The sequence below is a fragment of the Hoplias malabaricus genome, chromosome 8 (genome assembly GCF_029633855.1).
Source record: "Hoplias malabaricus isolate fHopMal1 chromosome 8, fHopMal1.hap1, whole genome shotgun sequence".
Classification (NCBI taxonomy): domain Eukaryota; kingdom Metazoa; phylum Chordata; class Actinopteri; order Characiformes; family Erythrinidae; genus Hoplias; species Hoplias malabaricus.
Genome location: NC_089807.1, coordinates 799338 through 825000, shown reverse-complemented (window position 1 = coordinate 825000; position 25663 = coordinate 799338). Strand labels below are relative to the sequence as shown.

At 43.3% G+C, this 25663-nt stretch overlaps 1 protein-coding gene across 2 annotated transcripts in view; it reads left to right on the top strand.

Moving 5' to 3' along the window:
* The window catches only part of LOC136706170 (MAM domain-containing glycosylphosphatidylinositol anchor protein 1), a 297644-nt gene that overhangs the window by 228604 nt on the left and 43377 nt on the right, over positions 1 to 25663 (top strand). For both annotated transcript variants that reach the window (XM_066680124.1, XM_066680125.1), the window contains exons 12-15: positions 1011 to 1185; positions 6610 to 6633; positions 7095 to 7247; positions 9102 to 9263. In XM_066680124.1, the coding sequence (XP_066536221.1) occupies positions 1011 to 1185; positions 6610 to 6633; positions 7095 to 7247; positions 9102 to 9263 (514 nt within the window). The remainder of the gene's footprint in view (positions 1 to 1010; positions 1186 to 6609; positions 6634 to 7094; positions 7248 to 9101; positions 9264 to 25663) is intronic.

Sequence of the window (25663 nt, the reverse complement as noted above, 5' to 3'; positions counted from 1 at the left end):
GTTAAATTGATGTTAACTTCTGTGTGTGATGCTGTGTGTGATCATGTGCAGAGGTGTGTTTAGACTTGTTTACAAATAAATTTGATTAAACAAATTTAAATAATTACAAAGTGAGGTCTGTAAGGAATTCCATTAACACTGAGTTCAGTTCATTATCTGAACGTTCGAGTCTGTGCTGCTGATTTATTCCATTTTTTTTGAAAGAAGGGAATGAAAGGCTGGGGAAGTGAAGCTGTGAAAAGCAGAGAATGTGTTTTAATAAATGCAGAAAAATTTAGTTCTGTTCGAGCGCAGGTCCCCTCTGACTCCTCAGACTCTGGACCGAGACTGACTCTGACTCTGGTGCCGCTGCTCGCTGGAGTCACTCAGTCTTTCTCTCCACCTCAACTCTGTCTGGAACTTTCTTTACTTGATTATTATTTTATTCAGCTTTTTTATTCACATCATTCTCATTTTAAATTTAAGTTACAGTCTGTTTTATTCTTTTTTATTAGAAGGTAGTTATTATTATTTCAGTCATTTTAATTAACCAAGGTTTACTCAGGATTCACTTTAGATCTCGCTCTTCTTTTATTTGATCATTGGTTTGTTGTTTAAAATCTTACCTTGACCTATTGTGCTATTTGTTTTAGATTTATTTTATTTAATTTTCTGAAAATTAATTGTTTTTTTTAATTACTTTTATTTATTAAATCTTTATTTGTTCTTTTTTGTCATATCCTTTTATTCTTTATTCTTTTACTTTGATTCTTTTAATTTAATTATATTCCTTTGTTGGTTTTAATTGTATATATTTTTTAATCCCTTCCCATCGTAATTTCTGAGCTACACTGAAAGTGAGGCCCACCTTTAATGCACTTTCTGAGAGGAAATAAATAACCGAGACTATGATGAACCCACAGCCGTTTCCTCTTCCTCTGATTAAACCTGAAAAACATAAACATAAATTCAGGAGAGCAGTGGTTATCACCTGGTGATTAAAATAACCCTTTATTTTCATGTCTCTGCAGATGGGCCAGAAGGTTCTTTCCAAACAGATCAACACCAGAGAGCCATTGATGGGGGTGCTGATGTCCTACACCATCATGGACCTGCGGATCCCTCTGTCCTACGCCGTGGGGCTCACTCCCATCACCAGCTACGGAACTGGAGACATGACCACCAGGATCATCCAGTACTCAGAACGTGAGTCTCCGTCACCTGGGCCTCGGGGAGATCTGGACATTTGTTTGTAAAGGTCTCAGCTGCTACTTTAAGGAATCCAGAATCACTCAGACCCTGTGTGTGTGCGTGTGTGCGTGTGCACATGTGCGTGTGTGTGTGTGTGTGTGTGTGTGTGTGTGTTTCAGGGTTTGAAGTTTTACCTGTCGTTCTTAAATGTGGGTCAGTAGTAAAAATGACACACTGGGTCAAAGATGAATAGCACCTTATGGGGCATTTTTAAGTGTGTGTGAGTAAATGAGCATGTTTGTGTGTGTGTGAGTGAGTGAATGATAATATGTGAATGATTGAGTGAATCATGACTGAGTGATTGAGTGAATGATGAAGTAAGAGGGTGAGTCATTGAGTGAATTTATGATTATATACATTAATATATGTGAATGAATTAAAGTGTTTGTATGTTAGATATTGAGGGAGTGAGTGAGTAATTATATGAATTACAGGGAGAGTTAATGAGTGAATTACCAAGTATGTGTGTGAGTGAATGTGAGTCTGTGTGTGTATGTATGTTAGTGAGTGAGGTAGTATGTGAATGAGTGAGTCAGTGAATCAGTGATTACGTTAGTGTGTTAAAGTGAGAGGTTGTATGTGAATGAGTGAGTCAGTGAATCAGTGATTACATTAGTGTGTTAAAGAGTGAGGTTGTATGTGAATGAATGAGTCAGTGATTACATTAGTGTGTTAAAGAGAGAGGTTGTATGTGAATGAATGAGTCAGTGATTACATTAGTGTGTTAAAGAGAGAGGTTGTATGTGAGTTAGTGAGTCAGTGAGTGAACCAGTGATTATATTAGTGTGCTAAAGAGAGAGGTTGTATGTGAATGAGTGAGTCAGTGAGTGAATCAGTGATTACATTAGTGTGTTAAAGAGAGAGGTTGTATGTGAATGAGTGAGTCAGTGATTACATTAGTGTGTTAAAGAGTGAGGTTGTATGTGAATGAGTGAGTCAGTGAGTGAATCAGTGATTACATTAGTGTGTTAAAGAGTGAGGTTGTATGTGAATGAATGAGTCAGTGATTACATTAGTGTGTTAAAGAGTGAGGTTGTATGTGAATGAGTGAGTCAGTGAGTGAATCAGTGATTACATTAGTGTGTTAAAGAGTGAGGTTGTATGTGAATGAATGAGTCAGTGATTACATTAGTATGTTAAAGAGAGAGGTTGTATGTGAATAAGTGAGTCAGTGAGAGAATCAGTGATTACATTAGTGTGTTAAAGAGAGAGGTTGTATGTGAATGAGTGAGTCAGTGAATCAGTGATTACATTAGTGTGTTAAAGAGTGAGGTTGTATGTGAATGAATGAGTCAGTGATTACATTAGTGTGTTAAAGAGAGAGGTTGTATGTGAATGAGTGAGTCAGTGAGTGAATCAGTGATTACATTAGTGTGTTAAAGAGGGAGGTTGTATGTGAATGAATGAGTCAGTGATTACATTAGTGCGTTAAAGAGAGAGGTTGTATATGAATGAGTGAGTCAGTGAATCAGTGATTACATTAGTGTGTTAAAGAGTGAGGTTGTATGTGAATGAATGAGTCAGTGATTACATTAGTGTGTTAAAGAGAGAGGTTGTATGTGAATGAGTGAGTCAGTGAATCAGTGATTACATTAGTGTGTTAAAGAGTGAGGTTGTATGTGAACGAATGAGTCAGTGATTACATTAGTGTGTTAAAGAGAGAGGTTGTATGTGAATGAGTGAGTCAGTGAGAGAATCAGTGATTACATTAGTGTGTTAAAGAGAGAGGTTGTATGTGAATGAGTGAGTCAGTGAATCAGTGATTACATTAGTGTGTTAAAGAGAGAGGTTGTATGTGAATGAGTGAGTCAGTGAGTGAATCAGTGATTACATTAGTGTGTTAAAGAGAGAGGTTGTATGTGAATGAGTGAGTCAGTGAGAGAATCAGTGATTACATTAGTGTGTTAAAGAGAGACGTTGTATGTGAATGAGTGAGTCAGTGAATCAGTGATTACATTAGTGTGTTAAAGAGTGAGGTTGTATGTGAATGAATGAGGCAGTGATTACAATAGTGTGTTAAAGAGAGAGGTTGTATGTGAGTTAGTGAGTCAGTGAGTGAACCAGTGATTATATTAGTGTGCTAAAGAGAGAGGTTGTATGTGAATGAGTGAGTCAGTGAGTGAATCAGTGATTACATTAGTGTGTTAAAGAGAGAGGTTGTATGTGAATGAATGAGACAGTGATTACATTAGTGTGTTAAAGAGTGAGGTTGTATATGAATGAGTGAGTCAGTGAGTGAATCGGTGATTACATTAGTGTGTTAAAGAGTGAGGTTGTATATGAATGAGTGAGTCAGTGAGTGAATCGGTGATTACATTAGTGTGTTAAAGAGTGAGGTTGTATGTGAATGAGTGAGTCACTGAGTGAACCAGTGATTATATTAGTGTGTTAAGGAGTGAGGTTGTATTGGAATGAGTGAGTTATTGAGTGAATCAGTGATTATATTAGTGTGTTAAGGAGTGAGGTTTTATGTGAATGAGTGAGTCGGTGAGTGAATCAGTGATTATATTAATGTGTTATAGAGTGAGGGAGTGAGATTTCATGTGGATGAGTGAGTCAGTGAGTGAATCAGTGATTATATTAATGTGTTGTAGAGTGAGGGAGTGAGATTGTGTGTGAATGAGTGAGTCAGTGATTATGTTAGTGTGTTAGAGAGTGAGTGTATGCTAGAGCATTAGAAATTGAATGGTTGAGGATGAATGTGAATGTCCGAGTAAGAGGATGAGTCAGGGTGAATGAGTGATTATTTATGTTAATGAATTACAGTTAGTGAGTGAGTGAGTCAGTTATTCACCAGCCACAATCCCCTGCTCTGATAAAGAAAGCTGATGTGTTAGTAGAAGTGTCGGGACTCGTGGCCCGTGCCGTACGTCTTCAGTAGCTTCATTAGCGCCGTGTGCTGTTTGTAAATACAGCGAGAGCTCAGCCTGCGTTCTCCATATTTCCTGAACGTCAGCCCACTTCATTAGTCCTGAACATTAGCGGCGAGGCGTGGAGCTCGTGAGAGCCGCAGTGAGGAGAAACGAGCTGGATTTAATGGCATGCAGTTTGTTAATGTACAATATGGATGCTTCAGAATTGCTCCTCAGGGCTTGTGTTAAATACGCTGTTGAGGGAGGGCCGTGTTTCTCCGCCCTCAAACATGCTCCGGCATTAACAGTGCTCCTGTACGCTCCCGCTTCTCTGAGAAATCAGAGCTGGGTTCCTGTGTGTACTGCTGCACTCGCGGTCCCAAACGAACTCATCCAGACTTTCTGGCAAAGAGGAGCTGATGCTGATTACTTATAAATCCATAAACATTATTTGATTTTCATATCTGATATCATTAACTGTCAGCAGATCCACAGATTTTTCAGTTTAAAGAAACTAAACTTCACGTAAATATCAGAAGTTAACTCTGAACATTTTTACAAAATTCCAGCTTCATGTTTTTCCCCTTAAAAGGACGTTATAAACAAACCCTCTCAGCCCAAAAGTGATTTAAACCAGGGACACCATTTGTAAGGCAGTAGATGATGTCATATCTGGGGGATTAGGGGAGGTTAAGTTGGAAAGCGACTCAGAACTTCTTCACAATTTAAAACAACACTACGTAGTATTTTTACCTTAAAGTTATTATTATTTTGACGCTCCACTGAGCTGTAACAGGGAGAAAAGGTCCTCTGTTGTTGCTAACCCAGGTTCAGCACTGCAGAAACTGCACTATGTATCTATTGGAGGAGGGTAGAAATACACCGATCCCCTTATTACCTCCCTCTTGATGTCAGGACAGTGCTGCGAAGGTTAAGTTGTATCAATGCCATCAGAAAGGCTTACGTATGTTGAACAATAAAACTCCTATTTTCCCTCCACGTTTTCATTGGTCGAGCAGAGCTCAGTGAACACACTCACATCATCCTCCGACATCAGCCTGAGGAGGAGGAAAGTGGAAGCAGAGACAAGTATTAACTGATGGAAATCTGAGCATGAGCACAAAATGGTTCACAAACACAGAGAGTAAATCTGAGAGCTAACAGCGCACAGTGAGCACGTGTTTATTTTGCAGCACATGAAAGAAACTTCGCAAGTGATTCCTAAATAATTCTCTCAGATTTTAATTTAAAAATGGCTTTGTTTACTGATCTGTGCACGGAAAACACTTCAGGGACATGGTGGATGAATTACTGTGTCAAGGTGAGTGTGTGAAACTGTCCACAAGTGTGTGTGCGTGTGCGTGTGTGTGTGTGTGTGTGTGTGTGTGTGTGAGTGAGTGAGTGAGTGATTGGGTGAGTGTTTGGTGCTTTGTTCAAGGTGTGTTCTTGCCTTGCACCCAGTGATTCTGAGTAGGCACCAGTCTGACCATGATCATGAACAGGATGAAGCAGTTACAGAAGATGAACAAATGAATGGATGAATGAATGATTAAATAATGATTTTATTTTTAAATCTTCAAACGCTCTCCTCTTCGGATGAACAGCTGTTGTTTGGAGACCTTGTGGGTAGCTCAAATATTTAAGGATGGGGTTACAATGTGTGTGTGTGTGTGTGTGTGTGTGTGTGTGTTAGCTACAGGCTGCTGTTCTACACTGATATATGATCAGCACCTCATTCCCCAAACCCCAATCTTAAATGAGGAAGGAATAGAAATTTTCATTAAAGCTTGATGAAATATTGAGATAAGAAGGAGGAGTTCTGGAAGTGTGTGTGTGTGTGTGTGTGTGTGTGTGTGTGTGTGATCATAAATATTGAAGGGAAATGTTAGTAATATTGAAGATATTGTAATGAGAGTAGTGTGTTTTAATCTGGGTGAAACTTTGAGAATGCTGTTTTCTTGTTTTGTATTGTGGGGTGTTGTGTTAAAGGGGATGTACACGGTTGTGTGGAAACTGCAGTTCTCTCTGGTTTGTTTACGTTCAGAAGCTCCACATTTTTTTTAAGTGGAACAGTGTGTTTGAGTCAGAAAAACAACAGTTGTTTGAATGTGTCTGAAGTGTAAATTGTCTTTAAGTGTTTATTCACTGTTTGAATTCCCACAGAAACTCATGTGTAACTCGAGCTGTTTAGTTTTGTAGCACTTTCAAGTTTGGAGACATTTCCACTTTAATTAGAACTAAGTGATCTGAAGCAGCAATAATAAGTCACTGTTACACTGTTAACGTTTGGAGTTCTCTCCTCAGAGTTTTATAAAAAAGTGTTTTTTGATTAAAATGTTTAGCATCGTCTTGAAATCTCAGCAGATGTGCGAGAGATTGGAGTCATTATTCTGATTAATCTGAGCTTGGGTTTTTATTTGGGTCATCGCTTCAGGTTCTACAGCCTAATGTGTTTTCAAAGCGGATCTCTGAATGTTGTGGATGTTGTTCTTACTCTTTCCTATTCTTTTTTTTTTTTTTTTTGCAGCTTACACTTATCCCAGATCTTCAGGTGAGATGCATGGTCTTCTGATTCTCATGTCCTTTGTTCTCTCTCTCTCTCTGTCTCTCTGTCTGTCTCTCAGTTTGTTTCATTCACACTGCACAGCATCAACAAGCAGTCAGTGTACATAGCTATGTAGCTCCACCCCATAAACACGCCCACATCAGTGTATCTCCGCCCCGCCCCTTCTCCATGAGTACACAAGTTCAGAATCTAGCCCGCCCCTTTGTCACACACATATCTTTTCTGTAGCTCCGCCCACTCATTATCACTTCCTAGTGTTCCTGTCCATATGTGTGTTACTTATCTTTTTTGTTTTGGTGGTGTATTGCTGTTGTTGTTATTTTTGTTTTGCTTTGTTTGGGGATATATTTTTTTGCTGTTGTTCTTTGTGTTTCTTTTGTCAGTGTTCTCTCTCTCTGTCGCTCTCTCACACTCTCCTGTGCTCTCTCTCTCTGTCTCTGTCTCAGATCATGTTTGTGGTTTTGAGGATGTACGGATATGTGGGTTCTCTCAGGATCGCAGCGACGTTTTTGATTGGACGAGACAGAACCATCTGAGTCAGAACCCGAAACGTTCTGTCAACACTGGCCCGGACACAGACAGGAGCGGGACCAAAGAAGGTACACACTTCAACACTTTTACACTCACACACACAGGAGGTAGAGACCACCGTTACAGTTTATTTCCACTCAACACAGACATTTCAGCCATTCACTATTCACCATCAGGAAAAAAATCACTCATCGGAAAATTATATAGAAGACTTAACAAGTAAAGACGTGTGTTTCAGAGGTCACTGTGTCCACATCTCACCTTTCAGACAGCTTCTGCTTCTGGAGAATTGTACTCTTTCAAAGAAACCTTCAGACGTACCTTCACAGTTCAGTCTGAGAAACTGGTTTTACTTTCTGTGACTCACAGTCAAAGCAATATCAGATAAAGACACGTCAGCAGTGAGTCAAGACCGAGACCAGGACACGACATGTCTGAGTCAAGGCTGAGACCAGGACACGACATGTCTGAGTCAAGACCGAGACCAGGACACGACATGTCTGAGTCAAGACCGAGACCAGGACACGATATGTCTGAGTCAAGACTGAGACCAGGACACGACATGTCTGAGTCAAGACTGAGACCAGGACACACAATGTCTGAGTCAAGACCGAGACCAGGACACGACATGTCTGAGTCAAGACTGAGACCAGGACACACAATGTCTGAGTCAAGACCGAGACCAGGACACGACATGTATGAGTCAAGACCGAGTCCAGGACACGACATGTCTGAGTCAAGTCCAAGACCAGGACACGACATGTCTGAGTCAAGACTGAGTCCAGGACACACAATGTCTGAGTCAAGTCCAAGACCAGGACACGACATGTCTAAGTCAAGACCGAGACCAGGACACGACATGTCTGAGTCAAGACTGAGACCAGGACACACAATGTCTGAGTCAAGACTGAGACCAGGACACGACATGTCTGAGTCAAGTCCAAGACCAGGACACGACATGTCTGAGTCAAGTCCAAGACCAGGACACACCATGTCTGAGTCAAGACCGAGACCAGGACACGACATGTCTGAGTCAAGACCGAGACCAGGACACGACATGTCTGAGTCAAGACCGAGACCAGGACACACCATGTCTGAGTCAAGACCGAGACCAGGACACGACATGTCTGAGTCAAGACCGAGACCAGGACACGACATGTCTGAGTCAAGACCGAGACCAGGACACATCATGTCTGAGTCAAGACCGAGACCAGGACACACCATGACCAGATGGGTGTGTGTACATTTACAGTGTAAAGTGGGGCATTAAACCAGGAAAATGCTCCATCCGTGTGTTTTCTGAGAATGTGGTCTGCGTGACACAATGCACTTTTGCTACTTTACTCTGTTCACAAGCTCTAAAGGAACTACTCTAACAGAATAAACCATGACTGTGTCCCTCTATGGCCCGGGCCCTGGCGCTGAATTTAGCCGCAGTGACGCTGGAACCAAGAACCCCTGCATTTTTCATTGTCAGTCACGTTCTATTAAGCCAATCGACAACGGGAGTTATTTATCATTCTCCACTGCAGCCGCTCATCTACTTCCACATGAAGGCAGTAACTGTGCTGCTATTGGCCAGTGTCTAGTTGGTTTGGATTGAATTGCTAAGGACTGTCAGAATAGGGACACCATAATATACATTTAACTATTCACTTTTCTTAAGGATAAACCACTGGATTAAGGAACATTTTTATTTCTCTGCACCTTGAAGTGATGGTTTATTTGAATGTATTAGTGAACAGCTCAAAAAGTGCTAAAGGATATTTTCTTTTAACGAAGTAAAAGGAAGTGACTTCATTTGTGCTGCAGTAACTGATCAGAGAACAACAGCAATGTCACTTCTCCGTTTATTCAGATGCAATATAGCCTTGTGATTCTGCTCTGAGGTGCTGCTGTAACAGCCCGTGTCTCTATTACAGGTTATTACATGTACATTGAGACTTCACGGCCACGACAGAAAGGAGACAAAGCTCGCCTCCTGTCGCCACTCTACAACGTCACCGCGGCCCGAGGACCCTCCGGCTCAGGAAGAGTGCCACACTGCATCTCCTTCTTCTACCACATGAACGGCAAACACATCGGTCAGTCCCCTAGCACCCACACTACAGAGAGAGAGACAGAGAGAAAGAGAGAGAAAGAGCAGTACAAAATGTGTCATGATGAAACACAATTGATTGGCCTCAAGTTGCCAACATCAGCATCAGTTATATTCCACACCAGATACAGGCAGTTTGTGTTCTCCTCCAAGTGTGTTGAGCCGTTAGCTGGCACTGTATCATGTCTCCACCTTTGTCTCAGTGATCTTTTCTGTCCCTATGTCTGTTTAGGTTTGTGTCTGCGTTGTACTGTCCTCTATGTGCACATCCTCTTGGTTTTGGTTTCGTTCTAGTCTTCACTCTTTTTCCTTCCCTCCTCCCCCCTCAATATCACTTCCACCATTTGGTTTAGGAATCATTCAGCTGTGTTTGTGTTTCCCGCGTTCCTCCTGTGCCTTTGTCCAGTATTGTCTCTGTTTTGAGAGTAGCGTTTGTTGTCCCTGTCTGGTTATTTGTGAAGGCTTCTTTTTTGTAATTGAAAGGAGGACATAGTCTTCATCCCTAGGCTTAGATCTCCCTCTCAGCTGCTGCCTCTAGAGCTTGCTACTAGGGATGGTGTGGTATCCATTTTATCATACCATTATACGGTCTCCAAATATTTACATGGTATGTGATATTACTGGGTGGTGGTGGTGGTGGTGTGTGTGTGATAACACTCTTAAAACAGTTCAGCTCAGCACAGTCAGTACCCAGCTAGGCTTAGATAAGAGAGTTAACAGGCTAAACACCAGAGCACAGGCCGTGTTCCAGGGACCCAAGGCTCAAATCATACACATTTACAGGATAAAGCCTCACGTCTGTCAGCACAAAGTGGGGTTCTTTGGAGTGTCTTTGTCTGTTTTCAGCTTTCCCACATCTGGATAATACCTCCTCGTGTTGAGATATCATCCGCATTTATAAATGCTGCCCAACCCTCATTACCACAGTAGATCATTATTATGTACCTATTCGATTTGGCACAGATTTTACACCTGGTGTCTTCTTATTGATCTGGGCCTGAGACCAGGAGCAGCGTCACTGTTGTTAAATGTTTGAAGGGAAACAGTGGAGCATCAATTCAGTTCGGTTTAATTTGATTTGTGATGCGTTTTCTACCTGGTGTCACACATGAGCTTCACACAATTCCAGGTACTTACCCCAATACACACCATTGAAGCAGACGACACGTCTGAAACAGGGCCCAGGTGATGAAGTAAAAAACAGTGCTCATTTCCACTGAAACATTGTACAGTATAATTATAGTCAGCTTTAAATGGATATAGAAATTGTGAAAGAAAACCAAGGACTGAGCTGTCAGAGTCATGACAGGTTTGTACTCTGTTTCGTCTCACAGCCGTACACCTGATCAAGAGAGTTTAAACTGTGGTTTTCAGATGGTAAACACACTTTCAACGTGTTTTGAGGCTCATGTCTCTGTCTAGTTTCTGTGTCTGCTGTCAGCGTTAAAGGATGTTACTCAGAAACATGTCTGAGACTCCACCTTAAGAGTTAAGAAAGGCTGAGGGAGGTCCACTGAGTTTAAAGATAAACTATTCACCCTCATGGTGTGTGAGTGTGTGTTGTGCTGGTGTAGAGTGGATCAGACACAGCAGTGCTGCTGGAGTTTTTAAACCCTGTGTCCACTCTCTGTCCACTCTGTGAGACACTCCTCCCTCGTTGGTCCACCTTGTAGATGTAAAGTCAGAGACAGTAGCTCATCTGTCGCTGCACAGTGTGTGTCGCTCGTCCTCTAGTCCTTCATCAGTGACACAGGACGCTGTCGGCTGGATGTTTTTGGTCGGTGGACTGTTCTCAGTCCAGACACTGAGGGGTTTAAAAACTCCAGCAGCACTGCTGTGTCTGATCCACTCTACACCAGCACAACACACACTAACACACCACCACCACGTCAGTGTCACTGCAGCTGCTCTGTGGGGGTCCTGACCATTGAAGAACAGCGTGAAAGAGCAGTGGCCATTCTGTATTGGACTACACTTTATAACTGTAGACTTATAAAGTGCTCCTGTGTGGTCATTGGAGCTGAGAGAGTGGACAGTGAGTATAGAAAGAAAGTCTGTGTGTAACTGGCTGTTGTTATCCGCAGCCTGCTGTTGCAAGAACAAAGAAATCTCAAGCGTCCATCGCAGTGCAGTGTCGTGTTGATGTTCTGAGTCCTCTGAAGAGGAGATGCCAACAGAATGCGTCTGATTTGTGCCTGAACCGGCAGCAAAAACCCTGCTGTATGTGCCGAGAGAGAGAGAGAGAGAGAGAGAGAGAGAGAGGGATGAAGTTATTTTGAGTGTAAAAATCCTGGAGCTGTAACTTAAAGTGACATGTGTCTGCTCCCGGGGCTCTGAGGCAGCTAGGTGTGTATCGGTGTGTTGTTGTCTTTTGCTATTTGGCACCTTCTCAGAGAGGAGGCCATACCGGAGGAGGACATCTGTCACACATCTGCCACACTAATGTCGGCCCTGCACCATGCAAGAGACAAGCACACACACAGACACACACACTGGCGCAGTCATGAGGCTCAGCACAAAAGTGGGAAGAGTGTTTGTCACTATTGCAATCTCCGCCTCCTCTCGTGTCTGTCAACTCATCAGCCGCCTCTGTTCACTTGCAGAGAGTTCCATCTCGCCGAGTGAGTGTGTGTGTGTGTGTGTTGTGGGCATACACCGGCGTCTCCTCTAAAGAACCAGTTCGTATGTGGGTGGGCTCTGGGCTTAATTTGAGTCACATCCCATAGGATTTAGTTCTGTGAAATATTCTGGTCTGACAGTGTGCTTTCTGGGAATTGTCACATTATCAGCCCACGGTGTGTGTAAGAGTCTGCAGCCGTGCTGATGAAAAACGAGCACATTGACTTGTTTTAGTCCAATACGCAGTTGCATTTAACCCTTTAGGACCTCAGAACATTAATGTGTGGATCTATAGCTTTCTGTGAAACAACACCACCCAGTCAGTTTCCTGTGGGCTCCAATCAGAACACAGGGAATAATACTTCTGACATCAAGTGCAGAGACTTTAGAATGGCCCCAACCCCTCGTCTGAGTCTGTCCTGGACCCGTGTTTCTGTGAGAGCGCAAAGACGAGGGTAAACGCAGTAAAACAGACACAACGAGTGAAAACGGCTCCTCGCTCCTCACTGCTGTGCGCTCGGGGTCGGGGTGAACAGCGAGCGGCTCATTATCATTTAAAGGAACAGGTGCTGAAAGCGGGCGTTCTGAACAGGGGCTGTTTACACAGGGGGAGAACACTGCTGTGGGGCTCGTGGGGTTTTGAGGAAGATGTTTCATTAAGAAACAGAACTGTGATCCTCTGTGGAGACGAGGAGGATAGGCCTTTAAACGGCCGACTGGGCAGATGTTTATGAATGTTCTCATCCAACGCTCCTTCTGAAATGAACGGCAGTAATCAGGACTGTGTTCCTCTTTTGCTGCAGTAACAGTCTATTCTCTTCGGAGAAGGATTTTAATAAGATGTGGATTATGGATCACGTATTTTGATTAGATCCTCAGCCATTCAGAGTTTAAACGTACACACAACAAAACATATGTAGGGCATTTGGGAAGCCCTCTGCATTATTCATCCGTAGGGAAAATGGCTTACAGCCAGAGCTTCGGATTTGGGCGGTATGATTTCAGCTGTAGGTCACTGCTGTAACCCAGACCAGTGGCTTATTGGCTTCACGTGGACCTCAGGCCTCCACCCTTCAGTGGGAAGCAGCCGTATGTTCAGTTTCAGTGAGGAGTATTTAAACTGATGCTAATTAGACTCCATAGGAGGCGTTTCAGTGGGATTCTGAGGGCGTATGGTCACGCTGCCTGCAAAACATTCACTCTGCCAACCGTCAGTTCACAAATTAACAACTGTGTGTGTGTGTGTGTGTGTGTGTGTGTGTGTGTGTGTAGACCCGCACTCAGTTTGGCAGGGTTTATTTTGAGAAAGCTTGTACACTACATGGCCAAAGGTTTGTAGACATTTGCTCATTTTCTGAAAGTGAAGGTCATTTATCAGGTGTTTGTTGGTTTTATTTGGTGCAGTAATAGCATCTACTCTTCTGGGTGGGCTTTAAACTAGATACTGGAACATTGCTTTGAGGATCTGATGGCATGGTACTGATATAGTGCGGTTAGTTCTGGATCATAAATCCCAAAGTTCAGATATGATTCTAATGGTACTGGACAGAGCTCCAGAGAACTGACCAGTGTTGGGCTCGTACACCGTCTCGGGTTTGACGCTGAGCATTGGACGAGTGTGTTTCAGTCTTTTCTGTGGAGATTATATGAACCACGTCCACAACAATTAAAGCTTAGGGTTTGTTCAGAAGAAACAGGACAATGATTCATTGTTACATTGCAGTTGTTTTGAGTTCACACCGACACATTTCTAACTGAACTAAACTAAGTGGAGAAAAAAGTGACATATGACTCAAGTATGATATTTATTTTGTGAGTGAGTCGTGTGAGTTGTGCACTGGTATTAAAGCACTTATCGCCATTGTGTGTGTGTGTGTGTGTGTGTGTGTGTGTGTTTACCTGCAGGTAGTTTTAGAAACTGTACTGTCAGAAAACATGTCACTGTGACTGTGTATCTCCAAGAGTACATTCCTTCAGTGTCTTCAGTTAGGACCCATAACGCTGAACTCTGAAGTCCATCAGTGGAATAATAAATGTACATAGTCATATATTTATATAGACATTTTTCACCGGTATTGTCAGATGTTTTATTGCTCAAGTTTCTTAGTGCAGTACCTGCTAAGGCAGCTATTGTATGTGTATGTGTAAGTACATCTTAATGTATTTTAATGAAGCACAACAGAGCAATCGCACCAGGGTTCGTTTAATCCAAACAAATCTAACAAATCTGAACACGGCCTGAAAATAGCTGAATTCAACTGGGTGTCTACAAATATTTAGAAATACTGTGTGTGTGTGTGTGTGTGTGTGTGTGTGTGTGTATACTGTCTGATATTTGGGTCATGCAGGTCGTTGTCTGATTTACGGGGAGTCGGGATGCTATCAGTCTTGTTGTTAACCGCTCATCTCACAGCTCTCCATCAGAGCGGCAGCACCACCGAGAAGATCTTCCATCCACGTCAGCGCTCTCACGCTCACAGAGCGACTGATTAATGGCGCCGCCGCTGAAGTTAGTGCTGGATTCTTCTGACTCAGACAGAATCAGCATGTACTGTATGAATCCAAGGTGCAGTAATGTGATTGGCTACTCCTCGTGGCTCTAAAAGCCCTGGCAGGTTACTGGCTTTATTAGACTGACACTGCAGGTGCTGCTGACGGCGGAGGTCTTGGGGGACACACGCTGTGCAGGTCGTAAGTCATCGCTGAACCAAACTGAACTTGTGTGAGGGCATGCGCTCTCTCAGCACTCAGAGGAGTAGATCTCAAAACAAGCGCAGACTGGGCTTCACTGTGTAATTTCTGTTCTGCATTTTTACTTAAAGAGGAACGTCTGTGACCTGCTTCGGTCCAAACCCCACGAGCCCCACAGCAGTGTTCTCCCCCTGTGTAAACAGCCCCTGTTCAGAACGCCCGCTTTCAGCACCTGTTCCTTTAAATGATAATGAGCCGCTCGCTGTTCACCCCGACCCCGAGCGCACAGCAGTGAGGAGCGAGGAGCAGAAGCTTACAGTTATCCCTCTGTTCTCTTATGTCTCTGCTCTGGTTTTCCTTGTTAAATTTATCTCTACTCATCTTTTCACTGCTTTGTTTTTTTTTTTTTTTTTTTTTGTTATTTCTTCACTCCTGATATTTTTTTTATCTCATCATTTTTTCTCCTATTTTCCTTCCCTTGTTATAGATATATTGTTGTTCTCATTTGATCTCGTTTGTCTTGTTTATTCGCTCTAGTGTGTAGTAGTTTTTCTTTTTTTCTCTGGTCACATTTTACCTTGTTTTAAATTATTCTCCCCTCATGTTTTATATCTTTATCTTATTTCTCCAATCTCTTTTTAAAGTTTGCCTGTAGTTACTGTCAAATATATACCAAATAATAATAAAAATAATAATAATAATACTTTAATCACCACTGTGTCACTGAAGGGAGTGATCAGACATTCAGGTGATTTCTGATGTATTCCTGCTGTGATGGTCCAGATGTTTTGGTGAGATTCTGGTTGGACTGGACTTGGGCCGTGGGATGTAATTATCTGCCGTGTGTCACTCTGCAGCCGGACTGAGCTGTCGGCCAAGGCCTCGGGGTTAACACGCGCGCACACACACACACACACACACACACACACACACACACACACACACTTTTTTTTTCCTCTCACAGCCTTTTTTGAAGGAAGAAAAACCTCACACTTCCTGCTCTGGGCCTCAGCTGCTTATTTCAAAGGATATGTTTTATTAATTCCGCACTATTTAAGAGACTGAGAGCAGACAGCAGATCCTTAATGAAAATTATAATTGAAAGATGAAGCACATTAATCACAATCAAAATCACCCCAGGGTTCTCTCTCTCTCACACACACACACAGGTACACATCTAACACACACACACAGGTACGCATCTCTCTTTCTCACACACGAACACAGGTTCACATCACACACACACGCACACACACAGGTACACATCTCTCTCTCTCTCTCTCTCTCTCTCTCTCTCTCTCACACACACACACACACACACACACACACAATCTCTCTCTCTGTGTTGTTTCCATGGTTTCAGGGCATTTTACTTAGACTTACATCCATTTTGTTAAGACCTTTCAAAACCTTACTAACCTACTGCTGCCTGAATTACTACTAACCCTAAACCTAACCTGCTAACACTTACCCAAATAACCCTCACCTTAACCTACTAACCCTCACCTTAACCTGCTAATCCTCACTCTACTAACCCTCACCTTAACCTTAATCTGCTAACCCTCACCTTAACCTTAATCTGCTAACCCTCACTTTAACCTGCTTACCCTCACTCTACTAACCCTCACCCTCACCTTAACCTTAACCTGCTAACCCTCACTCTACTAACCCTCACCCTCACCTTAACCTTAACCTGCTAACGCTCACTCTACTAACCTTAACCCTCACCTTAACCTGCTAACTAACCATCACTCTACTAACCCTCACTCTCACCTTAACCTGCTAACCCTCACTCTACTAACCCTCAACTTAACCTGCTAACCCTCACTCAACTAACCCTCAACTTAACCTGCTAACCCTCACTTTAACCTGCTAACCCTTACCCTACAAACCCTAGCCCTCACCTTAACCAAATTATTAGCCCTCATCTTAACCTAATAACACTACCCTTGGCTGCCCCGCCCACAAATAGCTACAGATAGCCTAATGCTAACATTAACAATGTCCCATTAACCCTATCAGTGTGATTTTTGTAACCAGAGCAGATTTTAAGGGGCTGTAGATTCTAAAACTCATAGCATAAGTCAATATTTACGGTCAGATATTTGCAGAGTCTGAACTGTTAAACATTATAATTATTTTCTACTGAGGGTGGCGCTGCCAGGTTTTTACTAGTTTTGTTTCTTATAAATTCAGATTATATACAAATATGATTCTGAAGTTACAGCATTTGTTTTATTAATGCTGCCTTGGATGTGAATGAACATGTGAAGCTGTGTTATTGATTGATATCCTCAGTGTGAATATTTACTGAATCATGCAGAGATTAATAGTGGGTAGGAATCATAAGCATTTATTTTGAATTTTGGCCACTTTCCCAACAACAAAAGCACACAGAGACTGGCATTTGTTCTACCTAACAGACACAGTTCTTGTCCACTGTCTACACAGAATAATAGGACAGCAAAAGACCCTCTTCTGATCTGTTTATCCAGTAAAAACTTTTGGGATGTACTGCCATCCTCTGATAAAGTAATTTCTATTGTGTGTGGACTGGCAGATGGAAATACACCCAGGAATCTGTTTAAAGTCTTGCTTAATGTCCCAGAGAGTTGGGAGTAAAATATTCAAACATGATTTAGTGTGTTTCATATGAAACAGTGTTATATTAAACACAGAGCAGATTTTGAATGAAGAAAGTAGGTGAGGAGATGAGCTGGATTCTCTGCTCAGATCTGGCACCTGAGTGCTGTGATAATATTCAGATGAGTGATGATGGTTGAAATATCTGACAAAGGAAGTTTGACCTCATAGAGTTCATCAGAGTTCAGGACTCGAGTCTGTGACTAAGGCTTGAGACACATGTTGATTCACATGCTTATTATTTATTTATTTATTATTATTATTATGATTATTATTATTTACAGTTGATGTTGTCACAAAGCATTCAACCATTCCAACAACTTACTTCATATTTGTTAATGTTAATTTTTGATGAGCTGCAACAAATTCTAAATGAGCTTGTAATTTGAAAAACAAAATACATTCATTCATTCATTCATTATCTGTAACCCTTATCCAATTCAGGGTCACGAGGGGTCCAGAGCCTACCTGGAATCATTGGGCGCAAGGCGGGAATACACCCTGGAGGGGGCGCCAGTCTTTCACAAGGCAACACAAACACACATTCACTCACACCTACGGACACTTTTGAGTCGCCAATCCACCTACCAACGTGTGTTTTTGGACTGTGGGAGGAAACCGGAGCACCAGGAGGAAACCCACAGAGACACAGAGAGAACACACCAACTCCTCACAGACAGTCACCCGGAGGAAACCCATGTAGACACAGAGAGAACACACCAACTCCTCACAGACAGTCACCCGGAGGAAACCCACGCAGACACAGAGAACACACCACACTCAGTCACCTGGAGCGGGACTCGAACCCACAACCTCCAGGACATATATTATGAAATTCATAGTTTGCTGTTAGCAATTGCTAAGTACTGATTACTGTTTGACAAAAATAAATACATCATAGGAGACTCAAACCACATAGATCTGGAATAGTGCCATCAACTCTTCACCAAACTGTTTTCTGCTTGATGAGGGACATTGTACTCAATGTGAGAAATCCATCATGAGCAGTCACAGGAGACTCAATTAAAATTCCAGATGTGAACATCTGTGTGTTTTGGCCATCATTTGTGATCACATCTTTTGAGACAGTGAAAAATGTCAGGTGTGAACAGGGTCTCAGACTCTCACCTCACAGACTCAAAGCTTAAAGGCAACGTAGACAGTTCTGGAGAGCAGTTCTCACAGCAAAACAAACTCCCCACTCCCATCTGTGTTCATTCAGAAACTCCACTTTTCAAGGACATGTAAGTTATTGTGAGGCTTGAGTTTACTGTTTTTTTTTTTTTTTTTTTTTCATCTTTTAAAGCGGAGAGGTGTGTGTGAGTAAGAAGTGACTGTATCTTTTAAGGTGGAGCGGTGTGTGTGAGTAAGAAGAGACTGTATCTTTTAAGGTGGAGCGGTGTGTGTGAGTAAGAAGCGACTGTATCTTTTAAGGTGGAGCAGTGTGTGTGAGTAAGAAGTGACTGTATCTTTTAAGGTGGAGCGGTGTGTGTGAGTAAGAAGCGACTGTATCTTTTAAGGTGGAGCAGTGTGTGTGAGTAAGAAGAGACTGTATCTTTTAAGGTGGAGCGGTGTGTGTGAGTAAGAAGCGACTGTATCTTTTAAGGTGGAGCAGTGTGTGTGAGTAAGAAGTGACTGTATCTTTTAAGGTGGAGCGGTGTGTGTGAGTAAGAAGCGACTGTATCTTTTAAGGTGGAGCGGTGTGTGTGAGTAAGAAGCGACTGTATCTTTTAAGGTGGAGCGGTGTGTGTGAGTAAGAAGCGACTGTATCTTTTAAGGTGGAGCGGTGTGTGTGAGTAAGAAGCGACTGTATCTTTTAAGGTGGAGCGGTGTGTGTGAGTAAGAAGCAACTATCTTTTAAGGTGGAGCGGTGTGTGTGAGTAAGAAGTGACTGTATCTTTTAAGGTGGGGCGGTGTGTGTGAGTAAGAAGCGACTGCATCTTTTAATGTGGAGCGGTGTGTTTAAGTAAGAAGCAACTGTATCTTTTAAGGTTGAGCGGTGTGTGTGAGTAAGAAGAGACTGTATCTTTTAAGGTGGAGCAGTGTGTGTGAGTAAGAAGTGACTGTATCTTTTAAGGTGGAGCGGTGTGTGTGAGTAAGAAGCGACTGTATCTTTTAAGGTGGAGCGGTGTGTGTGAGTAAGAAGCGACTGTATCTTTTAAGGTGGAGCGGTGTGTGTGAGTAAGAAGCGACTATCTTTTAAGGTGGAGCGGTGTGTGTGAGTAAGAAGCAACTGTATCTTTTAAGGTGGGGCGGTGTGTGTGATTAAGAAGCGACTGCATCTTTTAATGTGGAGCGGTGTGTTTAAGTAAGAAGCAACTGTATCTTTTAAGGTGGAGCGGTGTGTGTGAGTAAGAAGCTACTGTATCTTTTAAGGTGGAGCGGTGTGTGTGAGTAAGAAGCGACTGTATCTTTTAAGGTGGAGCGGTGTGTGTGAGTAAGAAGCGACTGTATCTTTTAAGGTGGAGCGGTGTGTGCGAGTAAGAAGCGACTGTATCTTGTTGGTGTCTGAAGTGTAAATTGTCTGTAAGTGTTTATTCACTGTTTGAATTCCCACAGAAACTCATGTGTAACTCGAGCTGTTTAGTTTTGTAGCACTTTCGCTCTGTGTTTACTTTCATGCAGTTAGCACTCTCCTGAATTTAGAGTCAGTTCCACCTTAAGTAATGTAACTGTAACAGCAAAAATAAGTCAGTGTTACCCCCCTATGGAGCAGGAATAGAGCAATATTCACATTTCTTTTCATGCTCTAATAGTCAGAGTGTTCAGATGCCACTTGACTGAGAGAGAGAGAGAGAGAGCCCGAGCCTCAGCCAATTTGGACAGAGACACATTTTTTTCCTATTTACCAAACTAGGCCTGTACAAACATCTGACATTTTTCCAGCCAAAGATATTCAGGCTTGAAGAGAGTGAGTTTTCCTGACCAAGGATATGGTTTTAATAATGCAGATAAATGAGCCTCATGACTGTAAGGCTAAAGTTGACTCAGACTTGATCAACTTACCCCAGATTATTCCAAAGATTCTGGCACAGGTATTGTGTCAAACTCATCTTATTTCCTTAGTCCAGCTTCTTCAGGTGCTCCCAAACATTCCCAGACCAGCTGGGAGACTTAGTCCCTTCAGTAAACCCTGAGTCTACCTCAGGGGCTCCTCCCAGTTGGTCATGCCTGGTATATCTCCAGCAGAAGGGATCTAGGTGTGAGATGATGTTCCTGATCATCTGATCAACCTCACTATGCGTTTGTCCCCAACTTTCTCAGCTACTTTCAACCTAATTGTGCTCCGCTGTTTTGCCTACACCCTAACTAACTTCTCCATGTCTGATCTTTATGAGCATTCCTGATCACTCTGAGAAGCTCTGGGAGCGCCGCTTTGGCCTGGTGTTTGCCGATTGCCAGCACTGTGTGCATAATCTGCTAATGATTAGGTTTAGTGTCGGCATGTGGGCAGCGTGGTGGGTGCAGATGCGAGGTTGAGAGGAAGCACAGCTGCCTGAGCCCTCATTACTCCAGGCATCCTGCAGGGGCTCAGACGTGGCCATTAGTAATGCGAGAGTTAAGCCTCACACCAGCCACAGAAGCCAAGCATTAACAATGTCCTAAATTAGCCACGTGAAAAATAGCCCGGTGCTGCCTCCGCCACCTTAACTCCGGAGAACAGTGGCTCGGGTTTAACACCGAGAGACTCTGGCTTTGTAACAGACACTTCATCCCCTAGTTAAACAAACCCTCCATTAGAGAACACGGTCTGACAACAGCCGACGCTAAAAAACACAGCTGTGGTACATAATATTGTTTTGACATGAGTGGCCTTGTGTGCGTGTAGAATCTTCAGTTTATCTGTGGATCCCTCTCTCACTTTATTAATCACACTTGGGAAAGTGGAAGCGCTGGGTGGACGTCAGCTGCGAGGGAGAAAAACGAGAAGAAGAGAAGGAACGGAGCAGCAGTGAGACAAAAAAAAAAAAAGACAAAAGAGAATTGGAAACGAGGCTGGAATTACAGCTGTTCCTCCATTAGCATTTCAAGAGCTTGAGCATTCAGGAATATTGGATTCCACCTCACTGAGTTGAGCCCCAAGCTTCTACCTACATTTACTGGCCATTTCATCAGAAACACCTCTATCTAGGGGTACTTCCTCTGTCTGTAGCTTGTCTGTACCCCCGTTTTTCCGTCGAAAAAAGCAAACAGACTCCCTTGAGACTGCTTAATATTACTATTTCTATTATTATTTGGGCTGTGGAACATTCTCAGCACAGCTGCTGAGTGTTAGCTGCTGGCACATATTTATCCAGCTAAATAATATGAACCTATGGTCAGAAAGGAGCTAATAAAGGGCTACAGCAGGAGTTCTAAAGTTGGGTGGTGCCGAGGGGGGGAGGGGGTGGAGTCAAAGAGTCGGTATATAGCAATAGTAATGCCAGAGGCTGATAAATGATTCATTATTTCTGATTTGAAAACAGAAAATCACAAGGAAATAAAAACAGTAGAAGTCTCTGTCTGTTTACTGTTGTCAGGGCAACGATTCACATAGAGACCCTTTGTTGGGAGTTAACTCCTCCTCACTATCTACATTTAAAGTGAATGTATTACGCCACTGTGTGAACAGCGACGCTACAGAGGGACAGCTTTGGAACCAGACTTTGAAAATAACTTTGGCAATTTCAGAGTAATATCTGCCCCGTGTCACACGACTGTGAAGAAGAAAATGTGTTTTTTTAAAGATAGAAAGGATCGACTAATTCCATTTTAAGCCCAAAATCTCCTCACCCTCCTAAAGAAAGCCTCTTTATTCCCCAGAATAATGTGACAGTGGCAGACACTGCAGTGTGTTCTTTGTGCCTTCTGTAAAATGATTTCAGAGTGTGGTTCAGAGTCGTCTGAGCAGCAGCTCTGAACAGAGAGAGAGAGCAGGGAGAAATACACGAGCTTAAAGGTCCAATTTTGAAGCATCTGGGAGTCACTCCTATCAACAGTCGCCCAATGATTCATAGAGTTGAATCTCTTAGAGTTGACTCAGTCTCAGGTTGCGATGCCTTCTGCAGCGACTTTGAACTTAAAACGTTATGGTTGTATAAATGCAAAATGTACTTGGAACACAGTGGCTAAATTCCTTTCATAATTTTTGGACAGCGACACGGTGGTGCAGCAGGGACCTGGAGGTTGTGGGTTCGATTCCTGCTCCGAGTGACTGTCTGTGAGGAGTGTGGTGTGTTCTCCGTGTCTGCATGGGTTTCCTCCGGGTGACTGTCTGTGAGGAGTGTGGTGTGTTCTCCCTGTGTCTGCGTGGGTTTCCTCCAGGTGACTGTCTGTGAGGAGTGTGGTGTGTTCTCCCTGTGTTTGTGTGGGTTTCCTCCGGGTGACTATCTGTGAGGAGTGTGGTGTGTTCTCCCTGTGTCTGCGTGGGTTTCCTCCGGGTGACTGTCTGTGAGGAGTGTGCTGTGTTCTCTCTGTGTCTGCGTGGGTTTCCTCCGGGTGACTGTCTGTGAGGAGTGTGGTGTGTTCTCTCTGTGGCTGCGTGGGTTTCCTCCGGGTGACTGTCTGTGAGGAGTGTGGTGTGTTCTCCCTGTGTCTGCGTGGGTTTCCTCTGGGTGAATGTCTGTGAGGAGTGTGGTGTGTTCTCTCTGTGTCTGCGTGGGTTTCCTCCGGGTGACTGTCTGTGAGGAGTGTGGTGTGTTCTCTCTGTGTCTGCGTGGGTTTCCTCCCACAGTCCAAAAACACACATTGGTAGGTGGATTAGTGACTCAAAAGTGTCTGTAGGTGTGAGTGTGTGTGTGTGTGTGTGTGTGTTGCCCTGTGAAAGACTGGCACCCCCTCCAGGGTGTATCCTTGCCTTGCGCCCAGTAATTCCAGGTAGGCTCTGGACCCACCGTGACCCTGAATTGGATAAACGGTTACAGATAATGGATGGATGGATGGATGGATTTTTGGACATTTATTAATGTGTTCTTAATATTACTTTGATTTATTTAAATGTAAATTAGCTTTTAAGCTATTGCTAGTAAAAAGGTAGTTGTAAAATATGTATGTAAAATAATAAATGACAATAATTAAATGACTAAAATATGACTAAAACTAATACACATTTTAGTTTAAATCCTAAGAAAAAAAAACTTAAACAAAATCAGTTGCCAAAATGAAGATGGGTGCTGGACACAGTCGATTAGTCAGCCTCCCATCTGCCTCCTCTTCATCAGGCCTCAAGGCTGAATGTCGTCATATAAGGACGCCTCGTGTGATGTGACTATAAAAGCTGTAGAAGAGCGAGGGTGATGTATGTCTGTCATGTTTTAATTATGTGTTGTGCTGTGTGGCAGTGGAGTGTCTGATGTGTCTCTGCAGAGCTGTGGTCAGAACGAATGCTTTTCTCCCAGCTGCGAGGCTCAATGCCGTCATTGACCCGGGTCACAGTACCATTCAGCTGTAATTTACAGTCACGGTGATGTACGTCTATCATGGTTTACTGATGTCATGGACAGTGTGGGGTAGGGTTGGGCTGTACTGCCTTTTATCTTTTCATCATATTGTTTCCAGACATTACTGCGGTACATGGACATACACCTGGGGCAGAGACTGGGTCAATCCTGGAGCAGAAATAAAAAGACTAGGGTATTCTCCTCAGGACCCCCACAGAGCAGGTGTGATGTGGTGGTGGATCATTCTCAGCGCTGCAGTGACACTGACGTGGTGGTGTGTTAGTGTGTGTTGTGCTGGTGTAGAGTGGATCAGACACAGCAGTGCTGCTGGAGTTTTTAAACCCTGTGTCCACTCTCTGTCCACTCTGTGAGACACTCCTCCCTCGTTGGTCCACCTTGTAGATGTAAAGTCAGAGACAGTAGCTCATCTGTCGCTGCACAGTGTGTGTCGCTCGTCCTCTAGTCCTTCATCAGTGACACAGGACGCTGTCGGCTGGATGTTTTTGGTCGGTGGACTGTTCTCGGTCCAGACACTGAGGGGTTTAAAAACTCCAGCAGCACTGCTGTGTCTGATCCACTCTACACCAGCACAACACACACTAACACACCACCACCACGTCAGTGTCACTGCACTGACACACACTGGTCCTGAGGGCTGAGGAAAAAGGGGAAAGGGTATGTGGAGTCACAGACTGACTACTGTATCTGTAACTGTATGTGGGCCCTTGGTAGAAATGTTCTCGCCTTGCCTCTTTGTAGCCTCTGTGAATTCAGCACTGAATTTTACGTTTTACAGGACATTCTCGTTTAGAGGGGAGGGTGCCTGAGACTCGACTGCAATCAAAACTCATGCATTTCCGAGTGCTGAGGAGACATTGTGTCACGCTCTGGGTACTTTAATTTTCAACAGAGAAGACTGAGCATGCCGGAAAAGCAATATGTAATCAGCCACAGTCTCGTTCCTAATCAGTGGCTCAGATACAACAGTGTTTACTCACAGAGCTCCAGAGCACACAGCTTTAGCCCCAGTGAATATGAATTTATCTCAAAAAGAAATATAAACCACTCGAATGTGCTATGATTCTTTTCCCCACCGCTGAAAGAGTTAACGCTGCTCCGATAGAACTGAGTCAGAACACACACAGCTGAAAGAGTTAACACTGCTGTGATAGAACCTGGTCAGAACACACACTGCTGAAAGAGTTAACACTGCTCTTATAGAACCGGGTCAGAAAACACCGCTGAAAGAGTTAACATTGCTCTAATAGAACCGGGTCAGAACACACACTGCTGAAAGTGTTAACGCCGCTCTGATAGAACCGGATCAGAACACACACCGCTGAAAGAGTTAACTCTGCTCTGATAGAACCGGATCAGAACACACACTGCTGAAAGTGTTAACACTGCTCTAATAGAACTGGGTCAGAACACACACCGCTGAAAGAGTTAACACTGCTCTGATAGAACTGGGTCAGAACACACACTGCTGAAATAGTTAACGCCGCTCTGATAGAACCGGGTCAGAACACACACCGCTGAAAGAGTTAACTCTGCTCTGATAGAACCGGGTCAGAACACACACCACTGAAAGAGTAAACTCTGCTCTGATAGAACCGGGTCAGAACACGCACAGGTCAGTGCAGCTCCCCTTATTACTAGCTGCTGCTCTGAGTCGGATATAAACAACTGTGAAAGCTGCTGTAACTTCAGAGACTTTAGAAGCAGCGGGTTTGTGCTGGAGCTCTGCATTTTGTGGTGATTGACAGGTCTATTCGGCCAATCAGTGCTTTGCAGGGTTTACACCTCACCATTTAGTACCTACTTGGCTCAGTTGGAACCGTAAGAGAACAGATACTGAAAAAGCATTTAGTTCCAGGACCAGATTTGGCCGGTGGAAAAGCACCATCCTTTTGAACATTTGGGAACAGCTTTGCTGTGAGACACGAATGCACACTAACAAACTGTTCATTGCCTTAATGCTGAGGAATAACTTATCAGCCTTAAAAGGAAAGTC